This window comes from Tauraco erythrolophus, chromosome 2 (genome assembly GCF_009769465.1).
Source record: "Tauraco erythrolophus isolate bTauEry1 chromosome 2, bTauEry1.pri, whole genome shotgun sequence".
Classification (NCBI taxonomy): domain Eukaryota; kingdom Metazoa; phylum Chordata; class Aves; order Musophagiformes; family Musophagidae; genus Tauraco; species Tauraco erythrolophus.
Window position 1 is genome coordinate 4,789,811 of NC_141466.1, and position 20,244 is coordinate 4,810,054.

The 20,244-nt window shown below is 44.8% G+C and overlaps 1 protein-coding gene across 1 annotated transcript in view; it reads left to right on the plus strand.

Moving 5' to 3' along the window:
* TXLNB (taxilin beta) overlaps positions 1-19,238 on the plus strand; it is a 31,322-nt gene extending 12,084 nt beyond the window's left edge. Inside the window, exons 4-9 of the mRNA XM_086632034.1 lie at positions 1,811-2,005; positions 3,640-3,759; positions 9,273-9,347; positions 15,999-16,091; positions 17,214-17,309; positions 18,423-19,238. Of these exons, the coding sequence (XP_086488160.1) occupies positions 1,811-2,005; positions 3,640-3,759; positions 9,273-9,347; positions 15,999-16,091; positions 17,214-17,309; positions 18,423-19,238 (1,395 nt within the window). The remainder of the gene's footprint in view (positions 1-1,810; positions 2,006-3,639; positions 3,760-9,272; positions 9,348-15,998; positions 16,092-17,213; positions 17,310-18,422) is intronic.
* The last annotated feature ends 1,006 nt before the right edge of the window (positions 19,239-20,244 follow it).

Here is a 20,244-nt window from a genome sequence, read left to right on the forward strand (position 1 = left end):
AATAGAGTTCTGACTTGACCGAAACTATCTAGGAATTCAAGTTAAATTTGGCAAAGTTTCAAACAAAAATAAAAAGGACAACATTGTTTGTAAACATCCCCTTTCAAAAGAAAATTAAAAGTTTCCTTTTGGCAATGTTAAAGCGGTTGATTTAAAACATCTTCTGAGTAGCATTTTTAACTCCTTTGGAACAGCATTTCTGTTTCAATATTGTACTAAAAGGAGTTAATCAAAAAGTTACTACAAACAGAACACAGCTCAATTTCAGGTCAAGCAAAATGCTTCAGGCTAACACAAAATCATTCTCACCAATTAAAAAAAAATAAATTGGAGAGTTTTTCTTCCATCTTGCTGCAAATTTTTCATGTGCCTGGTTTCCAATCCAGGTACTGAACCAGGACCCCCCAAGTCATTTGCCTGGCTCTACCTGAAATTCATTCTTCCTCTTAAGAGTGAGAGTTCCTCCGGCCTCACACTTTGTTTTACTCTGTTTGTGAGTACACACACGTGTTCTCGTGTAAAGTGCAGAGCACAGCAAGGCTTCATGGTGATTTCTGTGCACTATGGTATTATTAGCACTAACAGCTCCAAAACTTTCCTCCCATCATCCAAGACACTGTCATCTCTTTCGCTCCCCGGTCAGCAGAAGGACAAACAATCCCCTACCTTGAACAGCAGTCGGCCAAGATCAGGCTCGTGTTGTGCATGCTAAGCAAAAATTGGGTCATTTGGTATTCATCTTACTTTAAGACTTCTCTGTCACATTTATGATATAATTTATACCTCATTAGAGTCAGTTAAGGCCTTATTCAAGTATATTTATAGAAAATATCCACATGCAGTGTTATCAGAGATTTTTATGTAAACAACTATGCTAGTCAAAACCTTAGCAGAGTGTGCCATGTGCATGCTTGTGGAGTAGGTTCTTAACATGATTCTGGCATGATTTGCAACTGCAGCAGATATGGTCCTAGCCACTGTTCATCAGGATGACATTCCCCAGAAGGGCAGAATGCCCTGGAAGCAAATGAGTAGGGAATAAAAATAGTCCATATTTCTGGATCCAAAGCAATGAATCCAGATTCTTTCTGCATTGTCTTTTATACAAACAAATCCAAACCAGAATTTCAGTAATTGGTAAACAAAAATAAAAACCCTCCATCTTTCTCCAGGCAGAATTCTGATTCTCTGCTTTGGTTCTGTAAGCAACAGCCCACAAGATTTCCTTGATTCCACTAGCTAATGAATTAGCGCAAATGTTAGTGTCAGTTAAAAATTTAGGGAAGGAAAATCGAGGAATTGGGAGGGATTCTACAGAAAGTGATGGATTTCTTTTAAAAACGAAAATCCCAAAGACCATAAATTTGATATGAGGATTCCTAGTTAAAAGGAGGGATTATAAAGGGTGACTTTTTAAAAGAATTTTAAGAATTTTGATAAAAGACCTTTAGCCTGTTTCCGCTAAATATCTTCTTCCCAAGCAAAAGCTGTGCTGCAGTATCACGAATCAAGACAAGTGTGTCCCCTTTTCCAGGCTTGCTTTGATCTGAAACTCTGTTCCACATCCATCTTTATAAATGCAAATTCTTAGTTCCCTAATTTTTTTCAAGGCCACTGTGTAATTTGCTCTGTAAATTTAGAATCATGTCTAATGCTGCAGCAGATGAAAGCAAGAAAACCTCCAAAGAGGAATGCAAACACGTATAATCCTTCAAAGGGAAGCCCTACGCTACTCTGAAACAGTATCTTTCTGGAACCACTTACCGTGCATCTCACTTACACGACTGCATTCTCTCCCGTGTAACAACAGGAGGAAACAATTCAGCGGGCACGGGAGGAAGACGAGAAGAGGAAAGAAATAACTAATCATTTCCAGGGCACGCTGAGTGAAATCCAGGCTCAGATCGAGCAGCAAAGCGAGAGGAACATGAAGCTCTGCCAGGAGAACACAGAGCTGGCAGAGAAGCTGAAAAGCATCATCGACCAGTACGAGCTGCGGGAAGAGGTGAGAGCAACGCCCCGGCTGCCGGCGGGGACAGGCAGCAAACCTGGCTTCCCCAGGGAAGGCAGAGAGCATGGCCAGCCTGTCCTGCCTGCTGGCAATCATTCGGGTGTCTCGTGGGGGTAATGAGGACAGCCCCCACCACGCTTTGCTGTCTGGGTGGGACTATGTGCGCAGCACCCTGCCTGCAGCACCCATGGCTGCCTGGCCACCGCGGGGAGAGGGGACGAGGTGCCCAAGCAGCAAGGTGTGCCAGCTGCCTGCGAAGCTGCCCCCCCTACCCCCTCACAGCTCCCCCAGATCCCCAGGGAACCCCCAGCATCCCTCTCCTGCTTCCCTCTCCAAGTCCCCACTAAGCACCTCTCTGCTCCCATCTTTTTGGACAGCCTGCTCTGCTCGTGACACCAAATATGCTTTAGTTCCCTCCAGACACAGGTTGCCGAGAAGGGCTGTGACAGAAATGCTTTGACCCTTCCCCAGAAGCAGAAAATTAAGACGACAGGAAAAGGAGGCCCTTTGCATTGGAATCGATTCTTCTTTGCAGGCACAGTTCTCACCATAAGATCTAGCAGATAATAGATGGGAAATTATTCTTTCTGTAAACATTAGAGCTGGTCAGAAAACTTTGACACCAAAAAAAACCCTCCAGTAAAATCCCAAACTACCCTTTTTTTTAAATTTTATTTCACAAGCTAACAAATATCACAGTGGGTCTTTTTATCTTTTCTATGAGCCTCAGTGCTACCAGGAACCATTATCATACTGAATAAAACATAAGTAATCTGTCCTTACAATCTGGAATGCCTGATGCAATACATGCATTTCCAAATCTGTTGCATCATGCATGAAGTCTTATGCTGAATGAAGGAAATGCACGTTCCTCTCTTGTGGTCTCTATGAGAAGAGAATGTAAAGCCAAGGGATGGGCTCAGAGTGTTTTTTCTAAATGAAGCAAGAGTGAAGAGGGCTATCAGTAACATTTACCTCCTGAAGGTCACTGTGGAGCCAGACATTTTGCAAGCCAGAGGAGGCTTCTGGTTCATCTGGTCTGACCTTCTCCACAGCCCCACTCATGTACTTTCACCTGGGCTCTCCAAGCCCATACTACACATGTGAGGCCAGTGCAAAGGGGATGTAGGGGGCTTGTATTTACCCAGAGGACGGTATGAGCTGTGCACATGTTCCCAAGGACTGCAGGTGCAATGTACCTTTACATATTTATCCACACAGTGGTTTGGATCCCCTGGCCATTTAACAGCTCCAAAAAAGTGTCCTCCCTGCGCATTCCTTATTGCTGAGCAATTATTTCCTCTTCAGTTTATATCGGATTATACTGATGACCTCGTATGTAGACCATAGATCTGGCAAAGATGATAAGGCACTTTTTAAAAATTCTTATTTTGCTCTAGTAAATCGAAATAGATAATGTAAACAAGTTTCCCTTTCCATGCAAATTCTGGCCTGACTTGTTCTTATTGGCACTGCAGTATTTTAGTAATTGCAACAGGTTGGGAGTCTTCCTGTTTTGCAATGTTTTTGTCTTATGAGTGTTTCTGTAGATAGCTGCACATGCATGAGCATGAAGGTCTGTGTGTATAATCAAACCTGCACGCTCAGCAGAATTTGTTTTCTTACAGCACCTTGATAAAATATTTAAGCACAGAGAACTTCAACAGAAACTGGTGGATGCCAAGTTGGAGCAGTCTCAGGAAATGATGAAGGAAGCCGAGGAGCGACATCAGAAAGAAAAGGAATACGTACCTATCCTTCTAATCTGTCTTTTATCTAACTTCAGGGCAAAAGGAGTCCTGTGTGCTATTTCACTAATACATTGGTTCTTCAGGTCTGAGCTGGGATATGGGAGCAGAGATGTTTCTATGGCTACTGTCAATGCTCAATGTAAAGGAACAGCCCCTGAAAGGCTGCTTGCATTGGCACGTACAGCTTTTGAGGCAAACTGCAGAGAGGTAGGTTAGAGCACAGGCTGGTCCAGATAACCCACCATCACTACACAGGTGATTCATCGTGGTGTTGGGTCAGGTGGTGCCATTAGTTTTCAAATGGCTCTGATATCTGATAACTCCCTCTCCCCTCGTGGTACATGAGCACTCTTAAACAATCAGAGAGGAGAAAAAGACATTAAATGACATTAAAGTGAGATGGCTGAAGGCCACCACCCCCTCCAGGCTGGAAGCCTCCCTAAATGTCCTCCTGGGGGTCCAGTTTTCCAGCGGATGAGGCCATAGGAGCTGCTTGCTGTGACGGAGCATCTCCTTCTCTTTTGCAGAGGTTCCTCTCCCCACATTGGTCTGCCAGTGCCTCTTTCGGGCAAGAAAGGTCTGGGGTGGTTTAGCAGCCTCCTCTGCCACTCCCTACCTGGCAGAGGGGACACCTCTAGCAGGGGGACAGCAAAAAGCAGGAGGGATGGAGGGATGTCCCCCACAGGCACAGCTGGGATGGGAGGAGGGCAGTCCTCCCTGCTCTCACACATTTCACAACTCAATCAGACCAAAATTAACTTTCTCAGGCTGCCTGGTATTTTCACAGCAATCCAAAATCTACAAAGGATAGCAGTCCCTCTTCTCAGTGGTGGCAGCAGCTGAGACTACTCGAGGGAAGCGACAGGATCTCCTTGGCTGGAAGAAACCTTTAGTTTCCAGCAGTCTGCAGCTAACTCAGGAGCAGCACAAGAGGGCCCTAAAGACGGGATATTTATCCCCTCCTCATGTCTGGAAACAGATACATTAGCACAAGCACGGCCAAAATATCATAAAATATGGATGAAAATGCAGGGCTCTAAGCAAGGGAAACACAGCAAACACTTCTTACCAAGAATTGCCCAAAAGAGCATTTATCCTCTTCCTCCGCACCCGTCTTGCGGCTGGGACACCCACTCCTGCTCAGCTTTACTCCCAGCCAAAGACTGAGGAGGAAGAGGAACCAGGGCTTCTCCATGTGCACATCTGCATGTCACTGCATGACGGTTTGTGGTCCAGCTGAGTTATTCCCTTTCGTTGTGAGGCCTGTGTAAAACCCAAACCCAAAATTTCATTCATGACAGTTGATTTTTTGGTAGATTCAAATCCCAGGAAACTTTTCCAAGAAATCCCTTGCAATGACAAAGCAAATTTTGGGCTTACTTTACTGCAGTCACTGCAGGTTTTGCTACTGAGTACCAGATTTCGGATACTGGGGGCGGGGTGGGGAGAAGAAAAAGATATGAAAGACAGAGCACTGGCTCTGCAGAAAACTGACATATGCTGCCTTACATCAATGACCTTTCTTGCTGTGCCTCACGGAACGTGAGTTTTGGGGCTGCCTGTTGCCTGTGACTGGCCCTGTTTCTAGCCAAACCTTCTTTGTCTATTTTTTCCAGAATTGATATGCACAGTTTCGTTATTTTAATTTCTTTTAAATGGGTGAAAGCCATCACCATCTACACTCGGGAGTGGGAGGTTTTCTTTATGGCTTTGCTACACGTATGACTAGCACCTACGAAATAACGGGTTTGAAAACAAGTTACAAAGCCTGTAAGTAGTGGGTGTATAATGATATGCACCGTGTGCAAAGAACATTTTTCACGCTGTCCAAGCTAATGCTTAAAACCCCTGCCTTTGAGGTGGGCCGGTGATGTATTGCTAACATCCCCCCAGAGCAAGGTAGATTTAGCTGAAGAATTTAAGCGAGCGGCTAAAAGCCATGCGATGAGTCAAGGCATGATCAGCGTGTCGTGATCCATCACAGGTAGCCCAGCACCCGGAGCGCTGGCCTACACTTGTCTCCCACCTCAATCATATTGCTGAGCACTTAGTCCCACCCACCCAGCTATCGTGTTAGTGTCTGTGGGAGTCGTAGGTATATATGTATGTAGGAAGTCAAGGTGGTTTTGGTGGAGTCCTTTCCAACTGCATCTCTCTCCAGGTCAGTAAAGTGCAAAGTCAGAGCCTTATTGCATTCCAGCATCCTGTCATTTGAGAGATTTCAGAACTATGTGCTAATTCTCTCCCTCCCTGTGCATGACTTTTGCTGCAGGATTTTGAAAATGTCTTTAAATTATTTTTTTTATATATATATATTCTTCTAGCTATTTGATTACTCCTTGAAGGCTCACTTTGATGTCTTCCTACGCAGTTCTTCCATGTAGGAAGAACTTGCCCCTATACAAAACTTCTTTACCTCAGACAAGGAGAGATGTCCCCTCCTGCAGCCTCTGTACATCACGTCTCAATAGGCAGGTCATCTCATTGCTCGCACAATTCACGCTACGCGTGCAACTGAGAATGTGATTCCCTAGATAAGGAGCAATGGTTCATACCCTGTGGCCTTCTCAAAGGGCCAACATGACCCAAGGATGCAATTTTAGTATCATCCCACAACTGGTCAGTGCTACTTGGACTTCCTCCCCATACCGTACATTTTTAGCACTTGTAACACAAACTTTGATGTGCAATTAATTGCTGTTTAAAGCCTCTGTGGCTTTCAAGTATATGACTGGAAGGTATCGATCAGATTTCTACATAATTGGAATTTGCAGAGTCTGGCAGCACAAAGTGAAGCTTAATTTTCATTAAGCCAGTCCCTAGATTCATGTCATTAAATGGGAATGTATGTTCTTGGGCACTGGCTTTTTTAGTCTTGAGCATGATGTGACTGTCTGGGCCTCCAGCAGCTATCACAGCTCTAATAATATACTATAACATCACCACACTTCACTGAAGTGCTGCTTTGTAAACACCACATGCAATATTTATTCATTTCTTTATACTTCAGCCTCCTTGTTACCACTTCATAGCCTATTAATAAATGTATCAGTTCTCCTGATTCGTTTTCTCCCAGCTTGGTGTTTGCAGATGACCGCAGGCTGCATAAAAGCATGTGCTAATTTGAGCAAGTTTCTCTGTGGCTTGCTTCCATTACAGAAGAATTTATTAACTCTTGGATTTTTACTGGCTGCAGAAGCTATATGTGGATCAGGAGGAGAGAAGAAGGATTTCATTAACAGGCAACAGGAGCAACTTTTCTTTGCCTTCTCTGTCCATCTCTTGTGCTGTGGCAGAAGACACGGCACAGGAGGTGGGACCTTTTCATTATCCCAGGCACACTGGGTATGAAGATAACCCTAGCTGAGAGTTAAGCACTACAAATAAAAGCCCAGTTCTTGGAAGTAATGACTGGCCTAGAGACTGGGTAGCTCTGAAAGTTTTCAAAGCACTTTTCATAAAATCATTCAAATGAGACACCCTATAATTCCTAAAAAAAAAAACCTCCACCCCAAACCCAAACAAGTAGACAGCGAAGAAATATGAAACTTAAAAATCAGATTTCACCCGAACTTAAAAAAAAAAATTATTTTTGTGTGTAAAACTTACCCTTTCCCAAGAAAAATGGGAGATGTAAGAAAGACATTTTTCACTCTGAGAGTGGTGAGGCAGTGGAACAGGTTGCCCAGAGATGTTGTGGATGCCCCATCCCTGGCAGTGTTCAAGGCCAGGTTGGATGAGGCTTTGGGCAACGTGGTGTAGTGGAGGGTGTCCCTGCCCATGGCAGGGGGGTTGGAACTAGATGATCTTTAAGGTCCCTTCCAACCCAAACCATTCTATGATTCTATGATTCTATAAAAATGCATGAACTGAGGCTTGTTTAACCCAGGCCTACTCGTACCATCTCTTTTTACTGGCTGTGACACAATCTGTTCGAAATTTCAGTCAACAAGATCTAAACTCAAGAATTTGACTTATCTCCATTGAACTAAACACCAAATTAAATTCTCAGAATAAATACTAAGAGGCAGGTACAAATAAACCAAAATGTGGTATTTCTTCATACAACATGTACTTGAGCTGTAAAACATTATTGTCTAGGAAACTGCAGACGGTAAAAATTCAGTGGATCCAAATCAAAAGGCCAAATCGAAGGAGGAAATGTTTTTCTAAAGTTTTTATATGTGTGTATATATATATATATATATATATGCAGGCAACAAGTCTAATTCAGGTAGTCTCTGTGCCACAAATAGCTGGAGACAGGGAGGGAATTCATTGTGCTGTGCAGTCAGCATTTGTAGAGTACATCCTCACCTCTTTTGCCAGGTGATATTCGAGTAGTTTACATGTGTTATTTCCAACAAAAAGGTTAGAATAAAAGTTTTTACTAGGGGTCAGATACATTTTCTGCATGTGGTTCTATTCACTTTTCACTTCCAATGTGATCTATTCACTTACCCAGTACTTTTATTTTCAATATATTTTCAGAGCCCAGCTGTGCTGTTTTAAACAGTACAAATTAATTCAACGGAAGAAAAATGGTGGTAAACTAACTTGTTTATATCTCATTTCTCAAGCTATCATTAGCATTCCTTTTCTAAAATACATTTGGCCTAACCAGTAAAACACTTTATAAGTGTTTAGTGGGCGATAGGCATGTTTCTTTAACGCTTCAGTAAACGTCTCCTGCTTTCAGATTAAACCAATTGCTAGAATATTACTAGGCACTTTGGAAGTGCTGACTCAGAACCACAGCCTGGAAAAGTCTCTGTACACCTCATTCCTACAATTCATCCAGCCTCCACCGACCCTCCCATCTGCAGCCTGCACATCAGAATGTCATTTTGCCAAATACCTTGAAGTAGGGAATCACATCTCCCCAGGAGCAGCTGAGGATGAAACTGCAGTCAAGCTCTTCCTGGGCTGCCTCCTTGATCTAAGAGAGGCATTTATCACCCAGAGCTGGGATTCTCCAATGACGGCGTGTCAGTGTAAACAGAGCCCTAAGAAAATAGGCACCGGTGAATGTATGACATTGACTGTGCATTCCCTTTCTGACAGCTCGCAGATTTTTTGAGGCATGGCTGGCTGTGATCATGCCCATGTCGTGATCATTAATGCAAAAGGAAGTTTGCCGTTCACCAGAGAGCAGGAATTTGGCTGGAGTCATGATGAAAGTGCCAGAAATTATCATAACCACTCTCTAGGACTCCGGTGAAGACGCGGATAAATATCACACTTTTTAGAGCCCACTGTACTGCACACATCATTCCAAGTAGGTTTTGAACTCCTATTCTAATACACCTTTTCAAACCAAATGCCCTGTCCCACATCTCAGGATAGCACTGAATACTCTGTGTTGCCCAACTCCTCTAACAACATTCATCTGAAAGTCAGATCATTCCTTAAAGAGGTAGAAGTGGCGGAAGCTAGGGAGCTGGAGGATGAGGATGTCCAACTGACAAACCAAGGACCTAACACTTTTCTCTTTGTTGCCCAAAACACAGCTCCTGAACCAAGCTGCAGAATGGAAGCTCCAGGCCAAAATGTTAAAGGAGCAAGAGACTGTCCTGCAGGCACAGGTGACGTAGGAGAGGTGATTGCATGGTGTGCCTTTGTTTCCCAGTTTTTAACCCATGAGGCACGTTCCAGGTAAAGTATCCAAACTACTTTCTGTGTATTCCTTCTAGCCTCATTCTACATCCCATAGACTATTGCAAAGGAAACAGATTATTTTCAAGCCAACTGTAAGGTAATGCCCATACTGCAAATCATACTGTGGCATGTGGGTTGTTTAGTCTCAAGAAGAGAAGGCTCTGGGGAGACATTATTGCAGCTTTTCAATATTTAAAGGGGGCTTATAATAAAAAAGGAGAGAGACTTTTTGCCAGGGTCTGTAATGATAGAACAAGGGGTAACAGTTTTAAACTGAAAAAAGAGTAGATTTAGATTAGCTATAAGGAAGAAATTCTTCACTCTGAGGGTGGTGAGACACTGGAAGAGGTTGCCTAGGGAAGCTGTGGATGCCCCATCCCTGGAAGTGTTCAAGGGCAAGTTGGATGAGGCTTTGAGTAACTTGATGTAGGGGAAGATATCCCTGCTCAAGGCAGAGGGGTTGGACTAGATGATCTTTAAAGGTCTGTTCTGACCCAAACTATTCCATGGTGCTGTCATTTATGAGTGTTTACAATACCCAGCCACACACCAATGAGGGTGCCTTGGCTTGATTATTCATCATAACTACCCTTCAAGCAGGTTTCTAATCCAGCAAAGCACTGGAGTACATATCTATCATGAAACATGTTTACCAAACTGGAGCTGATGAGCTCATGTGCTTTTCTGGGCTGGGGTGCAAAGGCAGTGTTTTCATTAACACTAGCAGGAATTCTGCTTACTAAAGGCTTATACAAAGAGGCCTCTAGGATTTCAGTATTTATTAGGAATTTGAAACATTCAATAAAATAAAATTACTTGCCAAAATTACGCTATGAGTCAGGCTGGAGTGAAAGGCAGTAAAACCAAGAAACAGGCAGTATATGCTACACTTTGAGAGCAATGCAATAATGAATATAAGTGAGAACATACACTGGACTTTCACATCAAAAAGAGACAGCATCAGTAGATTTTCCTAGACTTACAGAAACAGTCATGTAGATTTATCTTCTTTGACCTGCCTGTGAGAAAAACACCCCCCAGGAGAGCTGAGGAGGGGAGAGGGGTTAGTCCTTCAGCCCCTCTGCGCTGCCCATCTCCTCACCCATCAGGAAGCCCCCTCCTAGCCCTTGTTCACAATTAATCATACTGGTAAGTTCATAGAATCATAGAATGGTTAGGGCTGGAAGGGACCTTCAAAGGTCATCTAGTCCAACCCCCCTGCAAGGAACAGGGATATCTCCAACTAGATCAGGTTGCTCAGGGCCTCGTCCAACCTGGCCTTGAACGTCTCCAAGGACGGAGCATCCACCACCTCTCTGGGCAACCTGTTCCAGTATTCTACAACTCTCAAGTTGTAGAGCGCTGTTGTTCCAGTGTTCTACAACTCTCAAGTTGTTCCAGCTCTGCCTTTGTAGATGGTCTAATTCCTACCTGTTGAGCCGTCAAGAAAGGCTAGCCTTGAACTGATAACCTGGAAACATGCTAAGAGGTGTTTGGTCCTTTATGTGTTCTTTCAAAGGCTAAGATAAGCCCGTAGCCCATGGAGGAATATCATGTCAACTGCTGCTTACACCAGTTTGAGAGGTTCTGCAATCAATCCTCAAAGGCCTCTAGCTGAGTCCATCCCAACTGCAAACCTGCTCTCAATTTTTTCAGAGTGTTTTTAATTAAACTTTTATGTTCAACCAGAAGGTTTTGTATGCAGGTAGACCTCTGCAGCCAGTTTAATGAAACTGAAGGTATTGATAAGAGCTAGAAAATATTAAGCATACATTTGAAACGGTATAATTGTTTTTAGAAAAATCCAGTCAAACAAGTCCGCAAAGGCATTGATAATACACGTGGCCCTTGCAGACTTGCATAGACTAAAAGTAAGTGATTCACTTGCTGAAATGGAAAATGCAGTTAGGTGTTCTGCTTGAGTGTGAGAGCTCTGTCACTTACACGGCAGCCTCCATTTAGAGTTACCAGGAATAATAACATTATTATTATTATTATTATTATTATTATTATTATTATTATTATTATTATTATTATTATTATTATTATTATTCTGCACTGTGCAAGCACAGAACAGAAAGAGCATAAAGAGCTCCTTGATGTGAACAGCACAAAACACCACAGAGATATTAACAGAGGAACACGTGCATGGAAATTATGAGAAGACATTGGTCAACGAGATAAGGAGAAGCCATAATACAGCCCTCACTGCCTGCAATAGTGAATGAGCTACTACTGCATTTTGGAGGAGCTGGTGAACACCCAATGCGTCCATGAGCTGGAAGGAACCAGGGGACATCAGCTTCATGCCAGCCTGTCTCCAGGCAGCACAGCGTGCCTGAGACCAGCCGAACCCAGCCCTCCAAGTGGTGACAGGGATCTGGCACCAGCTCAGGGAATACACCCAAACCGCAGTCGTGCTTGCCAGGACGCTGCATGCCCTCCCCAGGCACGTTGCTGAGGTGGACTGTTTCAGCTTCATGCTTTGAAACAAAGAGAGAAGATAAAAGTCAGCCAAGACCTTTAACTTTCACTAGCCGGCATAGTGCAACCACTGGGCTATGGCAACCAAGAAGAAAGTGACAGGGCCAAAGGGGCATCCTCGCTGTAGCACCCTCACAGCATGGCGATGCCGAGGTGTCCTCACATCCCGAAGCCTTGCATGTACAAGTTCTCGCCCGGCAGCAGCGCTGCCTCCGCTCCCCCTGCCCGCGCTGGCAGGGGTGGTGGGTGCTGGTGGGCAGTGGCAAGGTGGTCCTCGTCTCCCTTGCCCAGAAGCATGAGCACACGTTCCTAGCGAGAGACAGCGAGAGACAGCTCTCACAGCCTGTTCCCAGCCATTATGAAAACATTCATTTATTATGCAAATTTAAATTGCAGAAGCTATTCTTGGTGCTATGGCACTGCCTAGGGCCCCAGCTGAGATCAGAGCTTGCCCTGTTCAAACCTGAATGGTTTTTAATCTAATTAAATAACAGGCAAAAGTTGGGAAGGAAGACCAGAGACACAGAATCGAGGTGAGGTTTTTCATAGAATCATAAAATCATAGATTTCATAGATTTCATAGATTTCTAGGTTGGAAAAGACCTTAGAGATCATCGAGTCCAACCATCCCTAATCCCCATTAAACCATATCCTCAAGTAGCTCATCCACCCTATTCTTAAACACATCCAGTGATGGGGACTCAACCACCTCCCTGGGCAGCTTATTCCAGTGGCTGACAACCCTTTCAGAGAAGAAATACTTCCTAACATCCAACCTGAATCTCCCCTGACTAAGCTTATGCCCATTTCCTCTTGTTCTATCACCCATCACTAATGTAAAGAGCCCTTCCCCTACCTCCCCACCATCTTTTCTCAAGTATTTATAGGCCGTAATCAGGTCTCCCCTCAGCCTCCTCTTCTCCAGGCTAAACAGCCCCAACTCCCTCAGCCGCTCCTCATAAGTTTTATTTTCCAGCCCCTTGACCAGTTTAGTTGCCCTTCTTTGGACTCGCTCCAGGAGCTCAATATCTCTCTTAAAGCGAGGGGCCCAAAACTGGACACAATATTCCAGGTGCGGCCTCACCAGTGCCGAGTACAGGGGCAGGATCACTTCCCTGCTCCTGCTGGTCACACTATTCTTGATACACGCCAGTATCCCATTGGCCTTTTTGGCCACCTGGGCACACTGCTGGCTCATATCAAGCCGGTAGTCAACCAACACCCCCAGGTCCTTCTCCGCCAGGCAGCTCTCCAGCCACTCTTCCCTGAGCCTATAGTGATGCTTGGGGTTTTTATACCCCAAGTGAAGGACTCTGCACTTGGCCTTATTAAAGCTCATGCCATTGGCCTCAGCCCAACGATCCAGTCTGTTTAAATCCCTCTGAAGGGCCTCCCTACCCTCGAGCAGATCATAGAATGGTTTGGGTTGGAAGGGACCTCAAAGATCATCTAGTTCCAAACCCCTGCCATGGGCAGAGACACCCTCCACTCAAGGTTGTTTTTCAAGACAACAGCTCTGGGCTAAGAGCCCCGGTTTGCGGGCTCCCACCCTTGTTTTCTCACCTGGCTTTGGGATGCTCAGGCATTTCTCCTTTGACTCATGATGTCTATTCCAAACATTCCACCTGTTACCAGTGTCCCACTTAGGCTGTGGCACTCAGGCTGCTTAAACAAATCCCTCTGCATTTCTGTCTGTGAATAGGTCACAGCTCTGGCCACAGCCTACCATAGGTACACAGACGCAAGGTTCGTGCCAGATATTGGCACCAGAGAGCTCTGCATGGCTTAACCTCCCATGCCTTCACCCAGCTCACTGGGAAGAGCTGCAGCCAGTGCCATATTCACAGCCACCGAGACCCCAACTACCTTGTTTAAACTGAGCTCGGGCACATCCACAGCACACTGCAGCTACAGCCACAACGTTTTCTAAGGGGCATCGTCACAACTAACCATAGAATCATAGAATCATAGAATGGTTAGGGCTGGAAGGGACCTTCAAAGGTCATCTAGTCCAACCCCCCTGCAAGGAACAGGGATATCTCCAACTAGATCAGGTTGCTCAGGGCCTCGTCCAACCTGGCCTTGAATGTCTCCAGGGATGGAGCATCCACCACCTCTCTGGGCAACCTGTTCCAGTGTTCTACAACTCTCATGGTAAAAAATCTTTTCCTAATATCCAATCTGAATCTACCTCCCTCTATTTTAAAACCATTACCCCTCGTCCTATCACAAGTTCTATAACCAGAACGAACGTGAGTCATAACATAACCATAATAAACCCACCCCACTATTAGCCATGTTTTCTAAATCTTCTTTTCCTTGGAAACCGAAGAGCAGAATCAGGGGAGGGTGTGCATTGGCTGGCACCGCACAAAATAAAAGCTCCGAGTTAATCATTTAATTAATTAATCTCTGCCAGTGTGGGGAGGGCAGCCAGCCTCCAGGCAGACACCTGAACACCACAGGCTGCTCTTGAACCTCCCCTTGCTCGGTGCCCACCCTGCCTCAGCCACCACGCGTCATGTCAGTCACTCTTTTTATAACGAGAGCTGTCAGGCTGGACAGATGAAACGTCAAACATCTGATCATCTAAACGCTGCTGGGGTGCTCTGGCACCAGAAGGAAGTGGCTGAGCTGGAGCTGGTCTTCTCTTCCAAAGAGCAGATAACTGTACTTTATCTCTATAGCTTCCGGCATGATTTTTGAGTTTTGAAAGTATGTTTCCCACTCAGAAAAAAACAGAAAAAGTAGAAACCAAGAGAATCTTACAGAAAAACTCAGATCCTTGGAACATTTTTTTTCAAAAACATCCACACATAAAAATATGTCTTGCTGACAAAATACAGCCACAGATGAACTTTCCTGTGGCTGCCAAGTGTAAACTGGTAACAAAAGATGGAGCCCTAATCTTAAACGTTGGCCCATCTCTCCTGCTCTGCTTCATGAAGTGAAGTGAGGCTGGCAGAAGAGGCTGGCAGGGCGTTACTTTCTGTACCTTTGCTGGCCTTGCCCACAGCCGCAGTCCACACGTAGGCTTCAAAACAGAGCTGACAAGTTGCCCTCCCATATCACTCAAGCCACGGCGCAGGGATGCAGCTTGAAGGAATCCAGTGCAGGATCACGGTGGTGTGAAGCGAAGGGTGGGCTTTGCTCAGTGGTGGGGATACCCCATGCACCAGATTACATAGGAAGGGAGCAGCAACGCTCCTTTTTGGTGGTGGACTCCAGCGAAGAACATCGGGTGCTGCCTCGTGCAGCTCCTGGCTACAGGCTGAGCCACTGACTGGGGACTGGAAAGATGGAAGAGGGGAAACTGTAGCTGCAGCGTGATGTGGGGATGCATCTCCCCCAGTTTGTTTGGATGTCAGAAGCAGCAAAGCCACGGTAGGACCCAGCTCCCAGCCTGGATTGTTGGGTAATCGAGAAGGCAGGTAAGGAGCTGGGCAGCCAGGCTGTGCTGACCTCCTCTGCTAAAGCCTGCAAGAGCTTACACCCTCAGGTTAAAGCTGGAATTTGGTGATGTCTGCATGGAGAAGCAAGGTTTAGAGGTCAGGCACAGCTCTGACCAGGTTGGCTCTCACCTTAAGTTAATCCCACTGCCTGGTCCTGCACAGCATCAGTGGTCAGACCAGCTCAGGTTAGTTCCTGTCCATGGAGATGGCCCAAGGACCATATTATCATTTTCCGTTCTGTAGGTCATCCTAGGAGTCCCTTCCTGTAGATGTCAGCCACAACTGTACACAGAAAAGAAATATTGACACTGTCCTCTCGAAGTCTCCATGGAGTTCCCCAGGGAAATGTTTTCAGAATCTAGGGATTCTTTTGCTTCTGGGCACTCTGTGTAGAGACACCATAGCTGCAACATTCGGGAGAACAGGGCACCTATAATTCCCAAGTCTTTTTAGAATCACTGGCCTAGGTATTTCTCTTCTTCCTCAGTTTCAGTCCCCTGATGTTTGTGCTTCATGGTCTCCAAATAGATGCTAATTTCCGTGTCCAAACACAAAACTTATTTTATTATCTTCTACAAAATTAGAAGTTCACCTTGCAGGAGACTGAAATTACTGTGCTTATGTTTTTCCCTGTTAATGCAGATCACTCTCTACTCTGAAAGGTTTGAAGAATTTCAGAAAACATTGACCAAAAGCAATGAAGTGTTTGCCACATTCAAACAGGAGATGGAGAAAGTGAGTAGCAGCTCATACCTGAACTCTGTGCTTGATACTCTCCTTTTAGATTTTGACATTTCTCACTGCAATAATTTTACCTGGGAAGGGGACATTTCTGCACGTTTTGGAGAACAAGCTCATTGATATCCAAATAAGATCTGAAGCAGACTCGGCCACAACTGGCAGCAGCTTAGACTTCAGCACTGCAACCTGAACATTTCACTCTCCCTTTCCACTAAAACTGAAATTGCTTTGAAGAATAAACATTTTACCTAAAATCTAATGTGGTGGTTGGGTACAGACGATGCCGAAGAGGGAGTCTGGAGCTGCATTGGTCAGCCCATGTCTCCAGGAGAGCCCAGAGCCTCCTGGGTGACTGACACTGGTACAGAAAGGTTGACACAGGCTACACGTCTTCCCACTAGAGTGTGTGGGCAGAGCTGAAGCCCACCAACACCTTCCCACCATTAAGCCCAAGTGACTGTTCTCTGGCAGCTGTTGTACTCCTGTCCTGTAATGAATGGAAATCAAAAAACAAACACACCCATTGTCATAATAAACAATGTTCTGCTCTGCCACGAGAGCCCCAAATCCTGGAGCTCTGATCCAGGCAACTTCTAATGATCTTCACAGAGTTCAGCCTGCAGAAAACCAAAGGGGAAGATGATGCTATATATCCAGCCATGTGTGTTGGAGGTAGTATAGAGCTGACTAATCCAGAGGGAAATTCCTCAGCAGTGCTGCCTCAGAAGATACAAGCCCTTCTTTAACTCCCCAGCAATACAACACTGCAGTCTTTGTAAAGAGACAAACGGAATAATGTCACCTTTTCTTTGCCTTTATCCTTTGAGATATTTTGTACTCCGGGAGTTGGCTGTACTTTTACATACATAATCAACTGGTCCTACCTTAGGACTACAGACTGGAGGCTGGAAGCTATATGGCAGCTACTTAAAACTAAAGCCATCCCTTAACATAAATTATTACTTAGCACAGCCACTACAGCTGCTGGTAGCTGCCGGTCTCAGGAGCAGACTCCCATCTGAGTCACAGCCAAAGACCTAAATAAAAGGGCTGCCTTAATTTAATCTGCAGCGTGGAATTCCTGTTGTGATTCAGCCTTTCTTCCTGCTTCTATAGATGACAAAGAAAATGAAGAAGTTGGAAAAGGATACTGCTACATGGAAATCCAGGTTCGAGAACTGTAACAGAGCGTTATTGGACATGATTGAAGAGGTGAGCGGTCTTCTTCTTCTCAGGATGCACCACTTCCCCCACATAATGCTTTAACCAGGAAATGAGATGACCTGAAACCACCAAAAGTCAATGAAAAATTAATTCTTGAATCTAAGAGTCTTTTTTTTTTTAAGCTACTTTGATAATTAGATGTCTTTAAAAAAAAAAAAAAGACAAAAATCCCAACTGCTGAGGCTTTTAGATTGTGCAGAGACATTGATCACATCCACAAGAAACCAAATTATGTCACTGTGAATTTTAAGCGCTCTAAAAAGGCGTGATTGTCAATTCTGTCATATAGAAGCAAATTGACATTAGTTCATTTTATGCTACTTTCTTTCTGTGTAAGAGCATCCATCCAGGGAATTAATGTGCTCTAGCTAATGAACTTTAAATTCACATTTTTCATTAACTTCCTGTGTAGGCAAACTCTAAGAGCTGAAAGCAAGTACTGTGGCTCACCATAGTTTTAAACACGCAGTCACAGGGGCATTGCAGAGCAAATTCATAAGCATGTTGGGACTTGTTTAGATAAGATAAGAGGCTACCTGAAGTTTCATCCCAAACTTAGAGTGAATTTGGACCAGGTCTTTCTGGTTAGCTTTGTAGCTCTGTGCTATCATTATTTTTATGAGTTTCTGTACCTCTTTATTCCTCACTGGTGTAGAAGCAAGAGAAGTTCCAATGCAGGCTGCTTTTGCAAAACCTAGAAGTGAAATAAACAAAAAGTATAATATTGCTTGTTTTCCCCAAAATTCACACCCACGCCCACCAGAAATCCAGGTAGGCTTTTGGATGCTTATCTGTATGAACATCCACTATGTTTTTCCATCTCTACAGACCATCAGCAGGTATTCCCAAATATTTTTGGATGAAATTGATCTGAATCTGTATGGAGAATGCTAATACCCTACAGTAAGAGGGATGAATTTCCTCTTGAACTTCACTACAAAAGACCATAGCTATCGCAGAGTGGTTGGTGAAAGCCAGCTACGTGGCAGAGTCCTGTGAGGGCTGCCTAGATCTCAAATAGTTTCCTAACTGCCTGTTCCACCAATGAATCTCATGCACCCAAACTCAGTCCGCACCTTTGTCTGTTGTCTTTGACCACAGAAAGCCATGAGGTCCAAGGAATATGAGTGCTTCGTGCTGAAAATCCAGAGACTAGAGAACCTTTGCCGGGCTCTGCAGGAAGAGAGGAATGAACTGTACAAAAAAATAAAGCAAGCGCAGTTCCCTGAAGAGTTGAATGGAAATGGCATCTTAGAAGAAGAGGAAGACGACGCTGATACGAGCCCTTCCTCCTCCGAGCAGGCAGGCATTGAGCTGCGCACTACTGATGAGAACATGCTGAAGGAGCTGGCTGAAGCTTTCAGGGTGTCCCACAAGGCAGAGGAGTCTCTCCCAAGCGGTAGCAGCAATCCAGAGGCCCGTGACGCCCAAACATGCAATCCCATCCTGGTGCCAGAGCTCCCCTCTCCTCTCACTCCACAGTCAGAGGCTGGGAATAGCTGTGAGGAGCCCAGCACAAGCACACCAAGGCCCATTGAACACGTGCCAGTGTCCACTGGGAGCACGCCAGTGCCCACTGAAAATATAACGACGCCCACTGAGAACGTGCCAAAGCCCATCGAAAGTGTGCCCGTGCTCCCAGAAAGGGTGCCAACACCCACAGAATGTGCGCCAATGCTTCCCGAGAACGTGCCAGTACCCACTGGGAATATGCCAAAACCTATTGAAAGCGTGCCAGCAACCCCCGAAAACGTGCCAACACCAGGACAAAACGTGCCCACTCCCCTTGGGAATATGCCAGTACCCACGAAAAGTCCACCAAAAGCTGAAGAACCTGTGGATGACCCAGTGGAACGGTCTGTCCAAGGCCAGTTCGCAGAGCAAACAGGGGACACAGACATGGAAGCAGTGGATTGAAGACACGGGTGGGTCCAGGCTTGTCTTCTACAAACCACGGCTCTACTTTGTCCCCCAAAATTATAACTTTTTTTTTTTTAAGAAACAAAAAGTGAGCGCTAAAACACACTCACATATCTGTAGGCAAATGTAATGCACTTTTTTTGCTGCCACTATCCAGTAATCACAGGTCTGCAAATTTTGCTGTCCTTCATCTGCTTGAAGCATAATATTTTCTTAATGACAGGAAAATACAACAAAATTACAGAATCTTTTTTCCCAGACATAATGAGTCATCTCATTCAGCAAAATAACTTTAAAGTGTTGGAGTTTCATCTTTCAAAAATAATTGCAATTCCTACACATATATTTAAAGACTCATAATTAATTGTATCTATTTTTTATGACATTGCATAAAAGATGGCCTACTTGGACAGGCAGTGATTTTAATAAATGAGGTGAAAGTAAAATAGTGAAATCATCGATGCGGTCAGCCATATCCAAGGAGAGGTGCACTAACAAAAGGTGTATTTTTGTACGAGTAAACTACCACTCAGCACTGTGGCCTGAACACCAACAAGCTCTTAGCCTTACCTTGAATTGGTCTTTCCTGCCTAGTGTTCAAAAGAGGTTTTGTTTTCAACAGAACTACAGGGAGGGGAGAAGATCTTTTCTAGATTCCTCAGAAAAATCACTGAAAACAACAGCAATTTCCAAACTGATGGCAATTCCCAAGGCAGGGGTCACAATCCTCTTTCTGCATCCAACAGAAAGCTGCTAGTTTGTCATGCTATTTGGGATCATGAGCCCAACAGAGGGGTTCATGGCTGTTTCCAGCTCACGAATGAGGTCAGAAGTTGGTCGCAGGTCCCAGCTTCTAAGCCAGGAGCGGGAAGCAGATTGGAGCTAGAAGGTACCAGGATGTATTCCAGAAGATACCCCTGAGATCATACAAGTGAGTGCCATCTCTCCCCGTCACAGCCACATGAAGCTCCTCACCACAGCCTCCTCCTGGCTCTGCTTCATG